Source organism: Choristoneura fumiferana, chromosome 20 (genome assembly GCF_025370935.1).
Source record: "Choristoneura fumiferana chromosome 20, NRCan_CFum_1, whole genome shotgun sequence".
In the NCBI taxonomy this organism is placed as follows: Eukaryota; Metazoa; Arthropoda; class Insecta; order Lepidoptera; family Tortricidae; genus Choristoneura; species Choristoneura fumiferana.
The window spans coordinates 5,704,259-5,722,064 of NC_133491.1; the positions used below are offsets into that span (position 1 = coordinate 5,704,259).

General features: G+C 38.2%; 1 protein-coding gene and 1 pseudogene across 4 annotated transcripts; one reads left to right on the top strand and one right to left on the bottom strand.

Moving 5' to 3' along the window:
* Window positions 1-304: 304 nt before the first annotated feature.
* On the bottom strand, window positions 305-6,202 carry LOC141439068 (uncharacterized; annotated as a pseudogene).
* Window positions 6,203-6,279: 77 nt separating this feature from the next.
* On the top strand, window positions 6,280-17,277 carry LOC141438952 (uncharacterized). Of its 4 annotated transcripts, none has more exons than XM_074103035.1 (5): window positions 6,280-7,183; window positions 8,194-8,329; window positions 8,708-8,862; window positions 10,356-10,495; window positions 12,466-17,277. In XM_074103035.1, the coding sequence occupies exons 4-5, from the start codon at window positions 10,384-10,386 to the stop codon at window positions 12,675-12,677; spliced, it is 324 nt and encodes a 107-aa protein (XP_073959136.1). In that variant the 5' UTR covers window positions 6,280-7,183; window positions 8,194-8,329; window positions 8,708-8,862; window positions 10,356-10,383; the 3' UTR covers window positions 12,678-17,277. The 4 variants fall into 4 exon arrangements, with proteins under 4 accessions (XP_073959136.1, XP_073959134.1, XP_073959133.1 ...); XM_074103033.1 differs by lacking the exon at window positions 10,356-10,495 and having other exon boundaries at window positions 6,280-6,928; window positions 7,026-7,183; XM_074103032.1 differs by lacking the exon at window positions 10,356-10,495 and having other exon boundaries at window positions 6,280-6,655; window positions 7,026-7,183.
* The last annotated feature ends 529 nt before the right edge of the window (window positions 17,278-17,806 follow it).

Genomic DNA, 17,806 nt, shown 5'->3' on the forward strand with positions numbered 1-17,806 from the left:
TTTTCAATTAGGGTTTCTCGACAGTATCGCTAGATGGCGCTGGTATCATAAGGTCCGTTTGACGTTACAATCTTGCTTTGCTTGCGATTGGCTCATTTAGTTATATAACCAATCACAAACGTGAGGAAAATGGCAAAGTTTGCATACGGACCTCGCGATACAGCTACTAGCGCCAACTAGCCTTTTACAGAAACACAATTCACACCCACACTTGCACTGAGATTCTTGAAAAACTTTCGACAGAAATCACAATGCGTTTTATTAATCTGTCATCTCCAGGATAACAGGATCAAAGGAATGGGCCCAAATTTGTGCCTCTGGGAGAGGACAGGTTAATGAATGAGGTAGTTATCCATCCTTCTGATAACAGCCACGGCAAATGCAACTTCTTTACATTCTGGCAATTTTTCACCTCAATTTTCAATCTAGGATATTTTAATCCAACATCCATAACAAATCTGTAACTATAACACTGCTTATTTCCTTGATAATCATCTAGATATTGCAAGTTAAAGTTGAACTTCCGAAGCAAGCGTCAGCACGCCGCAATAGAGTCACATTAAAGTATGTAATATCAAAACCAAAAATCATTGAACTTTGACGATATTTACAAACAGAAGCTTTTGCTGAACGCGTGGTAGATTTTTCGACGTTAATTGAATAAAGATATTTCCAATATGGCATCCATTCATTGAGTAGCCAGTGATTTCATCCTCAGTTTTGTCTTGAAGGCGAATAATTCCCCGAAATATACGTTTGCGTACCAATTTAATCAGATTCCGAGTCGCTTTCGTCAGATCCCGATCCAGATTCGGAACTCGTTTGCGGTTCACATTTAATAAACTCTATATCTGTAGGAGGCTGTTTAGGCTTCCTCCCCTTTTCTTCGGCACTGGCACCTCTATCTCCTTCCCATCCTCCCATTACAGTTTTCACCATGAGGGACATCTGCTTGAGATGCTGCTGCTCATGTCGCTGCAGATGATTGTTCAGATACTTCCTAATCTTGAATTTCTTTCCGCACTGATTACATTCATGCTGATATTCAGTCTCATCAACTTCAACGTGCACAGAGTTGTTGTGTCTCCTCAGATAATGAGCGTGGACGAATTCCTTGTCACACTTCTCGCAGCGTATCTTCGGTTTGTCAGGTTCTGGGTGAACTATCTTCTTATGCTTCTTCAAACGGATGGCCGAATGAAAGAACTTATCACATATATCGCATTTCACTTTCGTATCTAAAGACGAGTGAATTTGCATGTGATCTTTTAAGTACTATCGTTCTTGAACTCTCTCGAACATTCAGGGCAGGATACTTTGGATTCTAGCGGCGGATGTATGTTTAGAATGTGGCGTTTCATATGATGACGCGATTTGAACGTCATGGGGCAAAACACGCAGGGATGGCGCTCAACTTCAGAATGCTGGGTGTTCAAATGCCGAGCTAAATTCAAATGGTTCCTGTACAGTTTCTGACACATGTGGCACTTGTATTTCTCTTTATCTTCTCTGTGATAAGACTCCATGTGGTATCTTAGCTTGCAGGGTATTGCAAAGGTTTTGTCGCAAATCTCGCATTTGATCTCAGGTATTGCTGTTGGGTGGTAGCGTTTAACATGCATGTGTAGAGCACGTCTCGTCCGGAACTCTTGCATGCAGAACTGACAGCAGCATTTCTCGTCTTCTGAATAATGCTTGTTCATCCTATGCATGTATAAATAATGTTTGTTCTTGAAAGTCTTGTCGCAGACATCACAGACGACCGCGGAATCTTGGGTTGAATGGACTCGGGTTGTGTGTAAGTATAGATTTTGGTAGTTTTTGAATTCCTTGTGGCATTCTGGGCATATGTAGCGCTTTGCTGGCTGTTGGAACATCATGGGTTTCCACGTAGTGAGGACGGACTCATACATCTCGCGCTGCTCGTCCGTCAGTTCCGAGCTGGTGACGCTTATAAACTTCATGTCGTGTCCCGGCTCCGCCTTCGCCTCCATTTTGCTTCTAGAAATAAGTTTGCTATTAAACCCCCGCTTTTTGATTGCAGCGTAACTAGAAGGGAGGAAGAAACTTAACAACGTTGGCCACTGAGCCATGACTCTTTTGCACTACTGCAGCACACACAAACCCATATTATAAAATGTCTACTTTTAAGTTTGGACTGTTTTGTATTTCTGTAATGTTATTGTGTGTGTTTGCAGTACCAAATAAACGCCTTATCTCTCTATCTATGCTTCTATCTAAACTTAGTTCAGTATGATTTCTGTTTTCTGATATAACAAAAAGCTGTTTAAACCTTTGCCATTCTCTCATTATTAAAACCACGCCCAGGACTTAATCATGGCTAAAATATATTGCTAAACTTGCCTCAACATTTACAAAAAAATAAGGTCAAGCGCAGGTAGTTCGAAGAACTCGCGCGTCTAAAGGAACGTACCCTTCAATCTGCTAGTACCGCGGCTATAGGGAGGCTACTACGAGGTGCAAAATTCGTACTTCGTGTTTTGCTCTTGCCGTTGCTGACGCTAATATTATTTAATACGAGAGTGAGAGGGACGGTACGAATACAAACTTCGAATTTCGTAGGCAACACACGTGGTTCTAATTTTGCACTTCATAGTTTGCTAGCTGGAATGTGGCCGAAATATCGAGATACTTTTAGCAATATTTATATCGCTATTAAATTTCAGGTTAAAATAGTTATGGTGGTAGGACGGACTTTTTGTTTGTCTACTAACATAGTCAATAAGTCGGTAGTTTAAAAAATGACGTGTAAAAGTGCCCATTGCGGCCTATTTACTGGATAAATGTTTTTTTTTTATTATTTTTTGTTATACTAACACAATATGGATTCTGTCTGAAATAAATTAAATTATTATTATTATTGACTATGTGAAGTGTTAAGGGGGGGGGAGGAGGTCAAGCCAAATCTCTTTAACCTTTTCGCCGCCACGTCAAATACAAAAGACATCATCCATACGCCAGGCTTCTATATTGCAATGCCTAAAATTGAATCTTAACACAATTGAACGAAGGTTGCTTTTGCATTGAAATAATGGACGTATATATAGGTCGTTGAACCTGCGGTGCGTATATATTAGAATCGTTGGCGTCGAAAAGGTTAAATCTCACGTTATTTTTTCGTTAGTTAAAATGCGAGAAAACTAGGCAAAATTAGATAAATAATGTTCCTCCAGTATACTATGGCCAACGCCGACTGAATATCACATTAAAGGAATGCCACAAAGAAGGTAGCACAGGAGCTCTAAAAATATGCATTTTACTAATTCTCGCGTAAGATTTGGGGGGAGGAGGATCGAGAAAAATCTCCCGATTTCTCACAGACAGATAAGTGGGCGAAAAAATGTACACATCCAGTTGTGAAATAAAAATAATATAAATGTATTGTCTCTTATTATATACTTCGTTTTTTTTAGTATTAGAAAAAGGGTAAACAATCTTGATGAGTCTTATTATTGAAAAACGTTTTAAAAAAAAACAGTAACTATTACTTATGATATCAAAAGCATGTAAAAGATCATTATGTCCTTGCTAATTGGTACATATTTGCTGTGACTTATTTTTCAAAAGTGTTTTTCAATAAAAAGATCGCTTACCTGCTTTCTAATGCTAAAAAAAAGAAGAACTCTCTATAATAAGACTCTTACTATTGTAAAAGGAAAAATTCGTATTTTAGCATTGAAAGGCTGGGTACCATTTATTTATCTACCATACATAAAAGGGCTTAAAAATCCTCACGAATGGTAAGCCAAGCCTTTCATAAAACTCTTGGTGAAACGAAAACCCTCGAAGGGTCATGAGAGCTAAACCATCACCTCTGTGTGAGATTTGCCAGATGGTAGAAGACTTGTCCCATTTGTTGTTGGAATGTGCTCGGAACTCAAATGAGGCTGAAATGATCACCTGGAGTGTTCAAAGCCTCAACAAAAACAGGATAAAAAAAATATTATGTCATATTTAGAATTGCTTGGATAAATGTGTTTTTAATAAACTATTCTATTCTATTCTATCTTTTTGCCTTGTTGACATCTTGACCTGTACTGAATGACCTTGATAAGGACAGACACACATTAAAATGACAATTAGCCTTAAGTTGAATTAATAATAAGGGTATCTTATAAATATTCATTTTAAAGTGTTGTAGTTAGTTTAAATTCATCATCATCATCATCAGCCGGAAGACGTCCACTGCTGGACAAAGGCCTCCCCCTTAGAACGCCACAATGAACGACAACTCGCGACTTGCATCTACCGGTTTCCCGCAACTCTCACGATGTCGTCAGTTCACCTGGCGAAACGGGCGGGGAGTTTAAATTCAATACTTTAAAATTACATTGCAATTCTGCTTACAATTGATACTGGTAAATAAAGTCCTATGTAAAAAAACTGTAGTTTTCACATAACAATAGAACATTTTTTTCTTGAAATATATTTTCATAAAAAACTAGATTTCTATCTATAATCTACAAAGAAAAAACAAAAATTATAATTTTTTCTTGTTTTAGTTTTGTGTAGATATAATTATTCATAAAAATTTGCAGTTATGACGCAATATCCTGATTTTATATTTACGGATGAAGGTGCATCATCTGTAAATAAATATAAAATCAGGATATTGCGTTAAGTCCATTATCTCAATCTAACAAGGAGTTGGATTGGGACTTGGTCATTAAAGCTAATTTTCAGTTATGAATGTTTCAAAAAACTATTATTTGACCTTACAGATTATTAAGATTGGTTTTTTGGAATCTTTTTGTATTTTTTATTTCAATTCCAAATTTTTACTTTTACGGTCATCCCGTAAAACCGAAATTGAAAATACAAACTGAAATATAGATGCACAGAAAAAACAGAAAAATAAGACCATCACTGGGAATCGAATCCAGGTCCTCGGTAATCCGTACCGCGTGCTATACCGCTACACCACTGATGGTCAACGGTACCGACACGAATTTCCCTATGCACCTCATATCTCAGCTTGTGTTTCTTACTTAGTCACTTAAGCAGCGGCGCTAGCGACATCTACATCATCATCTTACAGATTATTTTGCACAACTGTTAAATTGACATTTGTTGGGAAATTTAGCATGTATTATTTTTCAAATGCGAAATGAGTATTAAGGTTTTATGTATGACGTATTTAGAATATAAAACTCTTTTAGCATAAGTATGTAGAAATTACCCCAGCACACGGTTTTGACTGTATGTAGGTATTTTGTAGAATTGAAGGATTCTAAAAAATAAATCACCTCATTCTTTTTCATAACAATAGACAGTTTTAAGTCATGATAGAAATCCATTATAATGGTCTGTCATAATCATAATACACAAAAAATAAACCAGCAAAACATTCAACTTGATGCACATTTGCAAGTGGTAGAATTCCATAGAAGACAGCTTAATGCACTTCTTAAATGTACAAGTAACCCTGATCTAGTGTCTAGTATTGGTAATATTTTGCTTTTAGAATCTATATGCTTCCAAAATGTACTAACAATGTAGCATCAAAAATAATTCACATCTAGAGAACTAAAATATTCATGCCATCGAAAATAATAATTAAGTTGATGAACAAAATACTTCGATAAGCAACAGACGAGCTGATAATGCTATGCTGATTTTATTCATTTCATTACACTACCTAGTTAAGTTAAATTTTAATGAATAGTTTGTAGACTGGGAACTTAATGTTCGTTCGTAATTAAGCTATTTTACAGGCGCGACTTCTGTAACGTAATTTAATATGCAGTGTCAGGTAAAATGCTGATTTAGCCAATTTTATCGAAACTGGGAGGCACCTAGCATTGTCGAATTATCGGCGTGCAAAAAACACCTAATATGTAAAAAGATAACTTTTTCACTCACCGTTTGTGACGTAGGCTCGCTTTGATTATGCCAGAACTCCACACTGTATGGTTTAGCTTCAAGCGTCAGCTAATACACGAGCTAAATGCTTCCGACTATTCCGTCGATAAAATGGCATAGAATTCCCTAGGGGCATTGGATTTTAACCAACATGGCGTTCACGAACGACCATGGTGGTTTTGGTTGGTAACTGATCACTCGGTATGAGGAATGGTTGCGGAGAACTAAAAAGGGTTGTATTTACTGCGCAGAATTAATATTTTAAGGCTTTTGTGATGATAAAATATGTCCAAGATTATACGTTTGACGTTTCAGTGTGACGAAGTGTCAACGATGGCGCGTTTTTACGGATGATAACACTAGCTAGCGGCATTATTTTAAGATATCGGGCTGGAGTGCTACCACGAAACTCGAAGTTGGAAGTTACGGGCTTCGTTTCGATGATTTGCTACCACGAAGTTACTTCGATTTCGTTTTCGATCCGAAGTTCGTTTCGACTAGTTTCGAGCGGTTTTGTCTACTACGAAACTCAAACTTCGAGATTGGTTACGGATTTGGCCTACCATGAAAAGCAAACTTCGCCAACGATTTCGAGTTTTGACGTAAAGATTTTCGAGTAGAAATGTCAAAATCACACGATAACTAAATTGTTGTCGTTTTGGCTTCGATTCAATGAATGTTGCAGGAAAAGCGACCTTGTGGACGATTTTGTTTGTTTTGATGCGAACTTGTGTGTGACAGTGACAGTGTGATGTGATCCAGCTTTATCAATGTAATTGTGTTTTTATTTAATTTAATACAAATCTTTGGCAGTTTTAACAACATTTTCTTAGTTAAAACAGTTATCTTATTTCTTTTGAGATAAATGAAGTTTCTTTGGCTCGAAAATATATGAGAAATTATTAAAATACTTGTATATACACTTCTAAAGAAAGCTACGCAAGCAGTAAATTTCGTAAATTGTCTAGTAAAACTAGGCAAAACTCTTTTTTTTCTTTGGGCAGTTGTGTAAAGAATAATATATAACTGATAGAAGACTTACAGTGTCAGTAGATATTTACAAGAATGAAATTTTCCACAGCAGTTGCATGTTCGTAGCAGAAATTTTTAATGATTTTTGAAAATTCGTTTCTTTTTTTTAGTTGAACTAATGAAACGATTTTATTAGTGGTAGAAGCTTTACCTGAATATCTAACTGACCTTCTGGCTGACTCAGGAGGTGTTTAAGGCCCTCTGTGCGGAGGTGGTACCCTTACTTCCTCCTAAGCTAAATAGCCGTGGAATCGACCCTACCATAAAGGTAAGCCCTTATCCATAGTGATCATACTAATATTATCAGAGCCTAGAACTTTTGTGGCACTTTTGACCTGATTTAGATGAAATACCATAAAGGACATGGAATTCTATGCAGATGGAGTTGTGGGCTGTTGCTGTGGCTAGTATTATAAATGCAAAAAAGTGTCTGTCTTTCTGTTACCTCTATGCACACACTTAAACCACTGAACCAATTTAGACAAAATTTGATGTAAAAGTAGTTTGAGTCCTGGGAAAGGACATAGGATAGTTTTTAATCCATGAAAATTTCATAGCTCCTGCGGGATAGCCATAAGCAAATTCTTTGCAGATAGAGCAGTGGGCACCAGGTAGTATTATATAAATATGGACCACTCACTTTTATGTAATAAGCAAGAAAAATGGTTACAAATATAAAAAAATACAAAGAGAATTATATGTCAGCAGCCGTGTCAGCAGTGTTACATACCACACAAGACAAAGATACTGTAGAAGTTTTATAAAATTAATAAGATTCCCAGCAAAGAGTCATTACATACTCACCGACAGATCTAACTGCCCATTCTTCATATATATTCCTAAGGAAGGAGGGTGGTTAGATTTACCAGCGAGTATATTTAAAAGTGAAATATGGCAAGATGAAATAACAACCTAAAAACCAACTGTTTAATTTTCCAGATTTCTTACAGCTTTGAAGTTTTATGGTAGGGGAGATTATCAAGGATGTGTAGGGAGGGACTATTGGGTCCCAATGTCCCACAACATATTAGTTCAATGAGCTGCTAGTTTATCAGTTTAAATAATAAATATTTTAAAAAAGTTATTCCGAATTAGATTTTTGGCCACAACTTCTGGAATGCAAATTAACTGCAGGCTATCTCCATAGCAAATCTTATCACAAGCACATATATATGACATGCAAATGCTACTTATGTATTTACTTCCATAAGTGCTTGTTATAGCCTAAATTGAATAAAGATATTTTGACTTTGACTACTTATTCTGTATGTTTTGCAGATTCTACAATAAATTTAATTTGCCCTGGATGTGTGCTGCCATTAATTGCACCCACATTATTGCAGTTATCGGGCCAACAATGTATGAGGAGATTTTTCAAGATAAAACATTACCGCTCCCTTTATGTACAATAATGGTAAGTGATATGTAGTTTAGCACTTTTACTCTTTTTTTTTAGTAGCCCATATAGTGTCTTTACTTTTATACAATATTTGAAATGATTTTTGTCTTCATGGAATTTGTGTATCATATTGTAGGTAGAAATCTTTTACAAATAGTTATAGAAACTGGTAAAAAATCCCGTTTTTAAGTCTGTTTGTCTGAACCGATTTAGATGAAATTCTGTACACAGATAGTTTGAGTCCCGGGAAAGGACATAGGATAGTTTTTATCCTGGAAAATTTCATAGTTCCAGCAGGATAGTGAGAACCGAATTCTAAGCGGACGGATTCGCGGGTAACAGGCTAGTATTATATAAAAATTTAAACCACACAAAATTTTCTCTGCTTTTCAGATATGTGATGATATGAACTCAATTTTAAATGTGGACGCGTCATATAGTGGAGCGACGCATGATTCATTTATGTGGCAGAATGGGGAGCTCAGGAACTTCAGGAAGCACTTTGAAAATCTCTGCAGCACACATGAAAGGGCCGCCTTGTTGGGAAGGTATGTGATTGTAAGAGTAATAATTAGAAGCTGTAAAGGAACCTCGGCTAGCCACCAAGCCAGAAGTACGCAAACCTGTGGTACTGAAACGTCGCGTCAGCGTATCTTCGGCTGGCAGCCAGTTTGGAAGTCGATACTTAAGCTTACGATTAAACTTGAGCATGGGACATCCTTCCAACAGGATTTGGATAAATATAAAAGCATGGGTGGGTTGAATTGAAAGCCACCATAATACTCTTGACCTTTTTATTGCAATATTCTGTATTACACGCGAAAAGTATCGGTTGATTATCCGATATATTAAAAGTTATTGTATTATTAATTATGTTATTAGTGTATGTAATGTTCACCTCGAGATATTTTTTAAAGATCCGTAGTCAACTACTACTACTACTGCTGTGTGTGTTGCCAGTGATGACATACGGATCTGAGACGTGGGCGCTAACGATGGGCCTCATGAGAAAACTCAAAGTCACTCAGAGGGCTATGGAGAGGGCTATGCTTGGGGTTTCTCTGCGGGATAGAATTAGAAACGATGATATCCGCAGTAGAACTAATGTTACCGACATAGCCCGAAGAATTGCGAGACTAAAGTGGCAGTGGGCGGGGCACATTGCTCGCAGGACTGATGGCCGATGGTGTCAGGAGGTTCTCGAATGGCGTCCGCGGACCGGGAGACGAGCTGTCGGTAGGCCTCCAACAAGATGGAGCGACGACTTGGTTAAGATCGCGGGATCGGGATGCGGAAAACACAAGACTGGTCTGAGTGGAGAGCCTTGGGGAGGCCTATGTCCAGCAGTGGACGTCTTTCGGCTGACATGATGATGATGATGATGAGTCAACTAGGAACCTTTATAGTTTCGCCGTGTCTGTCCGTTTGTCTGTCTGTCCGCGGGTAAGCTCAGAGACCGTTAGTACTAGAAAGCTGTAATTTGACATGAGTATACATATCAGTCACGCCGACAAAGTGGTACAATAAAAAAGAGTAAAAAAAAATTTTTTTAGAGTACCGACGTAAAGTGGGGGTGATTTTTTTTCTCGACTAACCCTATATTGAGGGGTCTCGTTGGATAGGTCTTTTAAAACCATTGGGGGGTTGCTAAGACAATTTTTCTATTCAGTGGTCTGTTTGTGAAATATTCAACTTTAAAGTGAAAATTTTCATTGAAATCGAGTCCCCCCGCCCCCTCTAAAATCTAAACTGTTGGGTGGAAAAATTTGAAAAAACTCAGAATGGTAGTAAATATATCAAATTTACAAGGAAAATTATAGCGGCTAAGATTGCTTGAGAATTATTAGTAGTTTAAGAGTAAATAGCAGCCTAAGGTATAAAATATACATACACTTGGAAGATTCAGTACACAATACCAAATCCTTAGAAAAATATTATTTGATTTTTTCGTAATGGCTACGGAACCCTATCCTGGGCGTGTACGACACGCTCTTGGCCGGTTTTTATTTATTTATTACTAACACGCAGAAAACAATCGCAGGTGATTCTGGCTACCCCTGCGGGAGTACATGGTGATCCCGGTAGACGGAGCTGCGGAGGACTCCCCCGAGGTTACTACTTATAACGAGGTGCAGAAGAGGGCGCGCTCCTCCATCGATCAAACCTTTGGCATACTCAAAGGTAAATTTATTGAAATATCTGTCAAATCATAGTTTCCGCACGGAGCCGGTACCTCCGCCTAGTGGGCGCTGGAGCTTTTCGCACTGGCGGCGCCAGTTCGAAGTAATTTTTGGGGTTCTGAACTCAACGGGACCCTATTACTGAGACTCCGCTGTCTGTCTGTCTGTATATCTGTCTGTCCGTCCGTCACAGGGTTCTATCTCTTGAGCCGTAATAGCTAGACACTTAAAAGTTTCACATATTAAGTATGTATTACTGTGGCCGCTATAATCGAGGAAGACATGCACCATCTGTAACTACCAATCTGTACCTAAGTTTGACTTTTAAAAAAAATATGTAGTTAAAATTTAAATCGACGCATAGGTTTAGGTTTAGGTTATGTTAAGTTTGCATCAGCCCGAAGGGCCAAAACTACACAAAAACTGCTGAGCTCCGTCGACACTGTTACTGTGTCTATTAAAATTAGGAAAAAGATGGAGGGCGGCTGCCGACGCGCTGCACTGCTGGCTACCATAGACACGTTGAGTGAATTATGGGCCCGGTAAAATAATTTGCAGATGGAGTGTAGAATACATATTTACCGCTGCCTCTAACGGGATCGCGGTAAATTATGTAAAAAATATTAAGAAAGTCATTAAAAAAAACGCCCAAGAGCGTGTCGGACATGCCCAAAATAGGGTTCCGTAGCCATTACAAAAAAATTAAGTAATATTTTTCTACGTATTTCGTATTTTGTACGGAATATTCCAAGTTTCGGTAAGTATAAGTAATAAGTCAGAAGGAAGAATGTATGGGTAGTTCGCTTGCGTCAGTATAGAATAAATTGTTGAACCGTAACTACGTGTTGTCAAACTGTTGGCGTTCTGCAGAATAAACCGCAACCCTGTCATCGTAACTGACATTGGCCCAAGCCTTAAGGCCGCCATTAAGGGGAATAATAATAATAACTACGTGTTGTTATTATTGGTGCCCTGGATTTAGGCACTAGACTAGACTGCCTTCAGATCAGAAGTGTAAAACAGATAAAATTGGTATATTTAACTGTTACGTAAAGGAGGAGAATAATTTCCTTTCTTGTAAAAGAGATTGGGAACGTATACGTTAAATGAAATTAATGTACCTATATTTTTGGTAATATCGTGAGGTTGAGTATCGCGCTCATAATTCATCGGACACGACGCGACGGACCACCTAATTTTATGACGTTTTATGGTTTTTTCATCACACTTGCTCGTAAACAGTGTCGTAACATGCAGGCTACCTTGGTTGCAACCCCCCAAATAAAACCCTCGACCTTAATGTGCTTGTCATAAAACCCGTGGTCGGTAGGTAAATGAGTCATTGCCCGTACTAATTTTCTTGTCATGAAGCCCAAGGCCGGTAAATGAGTTTGGTACTGCTCGTGCTGGTCGGGCACATACTGCCAAGAGCGCATTCAGCAGTATCGGCAATTTTTGAAAAAATATTAGTTTACAATTTTACTGGTAAATGTGATGAAAAACATTGTATGTCGCACGAACGGTACTAGAATTACAATTATCGACTCATTAAAGCCCTCAGTCTTCGACTTCGGGCTTCTAATAGCCTCTAGTTCGTAATTCCTTATTTACCGCCCTTAAGACACAATGCACTATTATAAAGGCTGTCACCCTCCACCATAAGTGGAGATGAAACGCGTATGGGTGTCCACATAAGGCCGAATGGTCGGAAATGTTTTAATGTTTATTTGGGTACAAAAGGAAAGAATAAGAAGAAAATAATTTTTATTTTACAGTTTTGTTGGGTTAATCCATGCAAAATTATAACTTTCTAGCTCTTATAGTCGCTAAGATAAGCCGTGAACGAATGGACGGACAGACAGACAGACATAGCTAAACTATATGAGCACTGCACGAGATCGGCGTGTCGACGTGAGCACGCCACCAGACATACACGTACGTGTACATAATGTGTCGTTTTATATCTATCAGGGCGCTGGAGGTGTCTGCTGGGCGCGCGGCAGCTGCTCTGCGAGCCCGAGACGGCGCCGGGCGAGTGTTGGGCTCACGGGCCGAGCCGCTCACGGGCAAGGCGCTGCCGAAGAGCGACGCCGCGCCCGCAGCCCCCGCCGGCCCCGCCACCGCCGCCGCCGACGCTCTGCAGCGCGCAAGGGAGGACCGTGACCGACTCATACGCGATTTAAAGCAGGGGTTAGCCAATGACCGGATGTATTAATTAAAATTATTGATTGTTTTGATCGATTGATTAATTGTATTCCATACTACCCTTAGCTCTGTCTGCATATTTGTTACCTCTTCACGCTTAAACCACTGAAATGATTTATATGTATATACTTATAATATTCCTACTAAAAGGTAAAAAAAAAAATATTCTAAATGTTTATTGCAAGGTCATAAGTTATTACATAGATGTTAAATCAGTATATGTTTAGTTATCAGTACATCATATCCTGTCTCGGAGAGACGTGCAATAGTCTATTTAATACATTCATAAATTAACAATAGTTCATTCAATTATATTCCCGAATTATAAAATACCCAAATAATATCAAATAATAACATAATATAGCATAAGAAATAATAATCACCAATCAATATTTAATCTAATAAATTAAACACACAGACACAGTAACAGGCAGACAGATTTATTTTCACATTCAATGTGAAATATATTATTATACCACGAGCTTTACGGTGAAGGAAAACATCGTGAGGAAACCTGCACAAAGCTGCGAAGCAATTCAATGCTGAGTGTGAAGTTCCCAATCCGCACTGGGCCCGCGTGGGAACTAATGCCCAAGCCCTATCTGAGGGGAGGCCTGTGCCCTGCAGTGGGACGTATATAGGCTGGGATGACGATGATGATGATATTATTATACCTTAATGTGAAAGTAACTCTGTCTGTCTGTTACCTTTTCACGCTTCAACCGCTGAACTGATTTAGACGAAATTCCTTCTTCTTCTGGGTCTTGGGGTCCCGGGAAAGAACATAGGATAGTTTTTATCCCGGAAAATTGCATAGTTCCCGCGGAATAGCGATAAACGAACTATACGCGGGCGGGGAGACGACCCTGGCCGGACCACCAGGATGTCACTACCAGATTATTGTATTGTCACGCAATTTACATAAGTATTCCAAATTTCAAGTCAATCTACAGACAGACAGAGTTATTTTCACATTAAATGTGAAATATATTATTATACCTAAATGTGAAAGTAACTCTGTCTGTTACCTTTTCACGCTTCAACCGCTGAACTGATTTAGACGAAATTCCTTGTTGGGGTCCCGGGAAAGAACATAGTATAGTTTTAATCCCGCATAAGTGCATAGTTCCCGCGGAATACCGATAAACGAATTCTACGTGGGCGGGGAGACGATCCTAGCCAGATCACCAGGATGTCACTACCAGATTATTGTATTGTCACGCAATTTACATAAGTATTCCAAATTTCAAGTCAATCCGGATACAACAATAATCTGGCAATCTGACAATACAATAATCTGGTAGTGACATCCTGGTGTTCCGGCCAGGATCGTCTCCCCGCCCGTGAACAATTCGTTTATCGCTATCCCGCGGGAACTACTGAAAGTTGGTCAAATTTAACTTGCAAGATTTGACTACAGACAACAGGACAGGTGAAACTAAATAAAAGCTTGTAAAAAAATTGCCATACAGGGTGTCCCAGAAGTACCACGTAACAGTGACACCAGAGGTAGGCCAGCTCAAGAGAAACCTAACCAACCTAACATGACCCCAGTAAAAGTTGCACGGTTTTCGAGTTATTACCGAAATAAAGATTTTTGGGGATACTCCCCTTTGTCTTGACGATTTTAGTACCAGCATCGACTTGGAAAGCTCTTAATAACAGTTTTTTATGTGTATCGAATCGTGAATAGTTACTTCAGAAGTGCAGTGTGTGTTATTTTGTCAGTAACTACCGTAAAATGCTGAAAAAAACTTCATTAATCCTGATTTAAATTATCTCAAAAACATGAATTTTAACTTTAACCTTCTGCCATGAAAAAAAAAATACTAGAAAGGAAGCAAATAAATAACGTCAATAAATTAGGCATGTTATGCAGATTCAGAAATGGTATAACACATGTATCTTACTCCAAGAACATTAGGCATTCTTATCACTTTAGCGAAGCCCTATCGAACCAACTTAAAACTGGAACTCCGAAAGCAGTCCCTGCTAAGTGGTGCAAAAATGCTGTGTACAGCGATAACTCATCTATTATCTGATACAATTATTTTGCCAAATGCACGAAGGCTAAATATTAATGTTTGTCTCCCTTTTCCAGGCTAGGACCGGATCCTAGAGAACCGGATATAACCTAACCAAAAAAAAGTTGGAAAATCCCCAACTTTGTCACTTCAAAGTTCAAAATTTCAAAAGCGGCTGAAACGATTTTGATAGAACATGTCTTAGAACCATCGCTAGAAAACCTTTCAAATAAATAAATAAAACGCATTCAAATCGGTTTACGCGTTTAAGAGCTAGTGGCACGGACAGACACACAGACAGACAGACAGACACACATAGCGGTCAAACTTATGGCACCCCTCTTTTTGCGTCGGGGGTTAACAATGTTAATTAATAGTCTAACCAACAAAAAGTTGCAAAACCCCTAATATTGTCACTTCAAAGTTCAGTATCTCAAAAACGGCTGAACCAATTTTGATAGAACATGTCTAAGAACCATCGCTAGGAAATCTGCTTTCAAATAAAAAACCGCATTCAAATCGATTCACCCGTTTAAGAGCTAAGGTGCCACAGACAGACAGACAGACATAGCGGTGAAACTTATAACACCCCTCTTTTTGCGTGGGTGGTTAAAAACAGGTTTATCTTTCATTCATTTATTGGAATAAATTTAGTTCACAATAAATGTTCAAATTGTCTCCCATGGACTCTGATGCACAAAAAACATCGTTTAATAAAATTTCGTCTCAATTTTCGTAAACTGACTTCCGATCTTTCATCAGAGCGTATTAATTTCGCGTAAACTTTGTCTTTTAAACATCCCCAATAAAAAAAATCTAGTGGGTTTAGATCCGGGGAACGCGGTGGCCATAAAATTGGTCCCAATCGACCAATCCATCTCTCAGGGAATGTTTCGCTGAGTGAGGTGCTCACGGACTAGGCGAGCGTAATGTGCCGAGCAACCATCTTGTTGGTACCACATGGTTCGTGTCAGTGCTAACGGTACATCTTCTAATAAACCAGGCAGGTCGTTTTGCAAAAACTGTAAATAGTTTCTACCATTAAGAATAGGAGGCAACTCGACCGGTCCCACAATTTGTCCATTGAGAATTCCACTCCACAAATTAATTTTGAATTGGTATTGGGAGCGATCTTCTCGTTTTTCATGTGACTATGTGGTTTTCTGTCTGCCAGCTATGGACGTTATGTACATTGAAATATCCATCCCATTTGCAAGCCGATTCTTCAGTCCACAATATTTTATTGAAAAAATTCGGGTTTTGGAATATTTTTAATAGGCTTACGTTTGGCCTCAATCTCGCTTGATGGAAGGCGAAGATGAGGCCTAAGATGTTACACGTTGTCTAGAAGGTGTCTGTTCACTTTGACCTTTATCTTTATCTGTATCTTTAAGATGTCCAGATTATAGCGTTAACCAAATAATATTATCTAACGTTTTAAACTTTCGTGATTTTCATTCATAGTCAAAATACCACCAACGGGACTTATCACGTTAACACACACGAGTAATATTTACCTCGGCATTTCGACAACATTACAGTGGCCGTGGTCACGAGTAGACTGAAGTATGGGGTGTCAAGTCTGTCTAGCAGCGCGAGTCCTTCGAACTACCATTTATTTTGGAGTGTGGAGGAGGAGGAACTGAATGAACACACATTTCTAGTATAAACGTAGCTATCATAAGGTTGCGGGTGAGCAAAGTAGGTGATTGTTTCAGTTCATTAATATGGACCTCGGCAAAGTAACGCCTTATTCAATAAATTAGTAGGTAATGTAGCATGTTTTTACTTAACAGTGACAGCTTGCGGCATCAGCAAAGTGATAAGAATGCCTAATGTTATTGCAGTAAGATACATGTGTCATACCATTTCTGAATCTGCATAACATGCCCAATTTATCGACGTTATTTATTTTTTTCGTTTCTAGTAATTTTTTTTCATGGCAGATGGTTAAAGTTGAAATTCATGTTTTTGAGTCAACTTAAATCAAGATTAATAACGTTTTTTTCAGCATTTTACGGTAGTTACTGACAAAATAACACACTGCACTTCTGAAGTAACTATTCACGATTCGATACACATAAAAAACTGTTATTAAGAGCTTTCCAAGTCGATGCTGGTACTAAAAATGTCAAGACAAAGGGGAGTATCCCCAAAAATCTTTATTTCGGTAATAACTCGAAAACCGTGCAACTTTTACTGGGGTCATGTTAGGTTGGTTAGGTTCCTCTTGAGCAGGCCTACCTCTGGTGTCACTGTGACGTGGTGCTTCTGGGACACCCTATATAATAAATAACTCAAGACAAAATATCTTTCATTGCATGTGCTGCGTAAACTAACTATTGATAATAAATCAAAAAAATGTTCTATAATATTAAAGTATATATCAATATCTACAAAAAACTTAGGAATATCTAATGTCCAACCATTGTAATTATAATTATGTCCATATAACTACTTCTTAAAAGTTGATAGAAATGCCCCAATATCAGACCATGTTATTAATAGATACCTCTGTATTAATCCTTAGCCAAATAAATCATTTCATATTCAAGAGTGTTTCAATACCTATAAATTACTTTTTGAATTATTCAAATTGGAGATTCCATGCAAAAGATGGTATGAATTTAAAGATATCTACCAACACAGACTCGGTAAGCCAAAAATTAGCACCTCCATTTGCTTGGTGGAAGCTGATGACGCTAGAATGTGCTGTGCCATATTAAAAGATGTGAAGTAAAATTAACTCATTACCAAAGAGCCGTATTTTCATGGCATCTTTTGATCTGTCATAGTGACTTCTCACTTATCGTTTTCTGATATTCATATCTATCGATACACAACACAGGTACCTACTAAAGAAGATTAAAAGTACACCTATAAACAATAGGCCAATAGGCAGCCTTAAGTTAAAGAGCAATCTCTTCCAATTAACTCTTGAGCAATTGAAAATGTGAAATAGACATATGCAATGAACAATGAATGGATAACAATTTCTTATTTATGTTCAGTTTTTTTTTTCAATTTCATGTTGAAATTCTTCTGTTGTAATGTTAACAACTGTTACATTAATGTCTCTATAA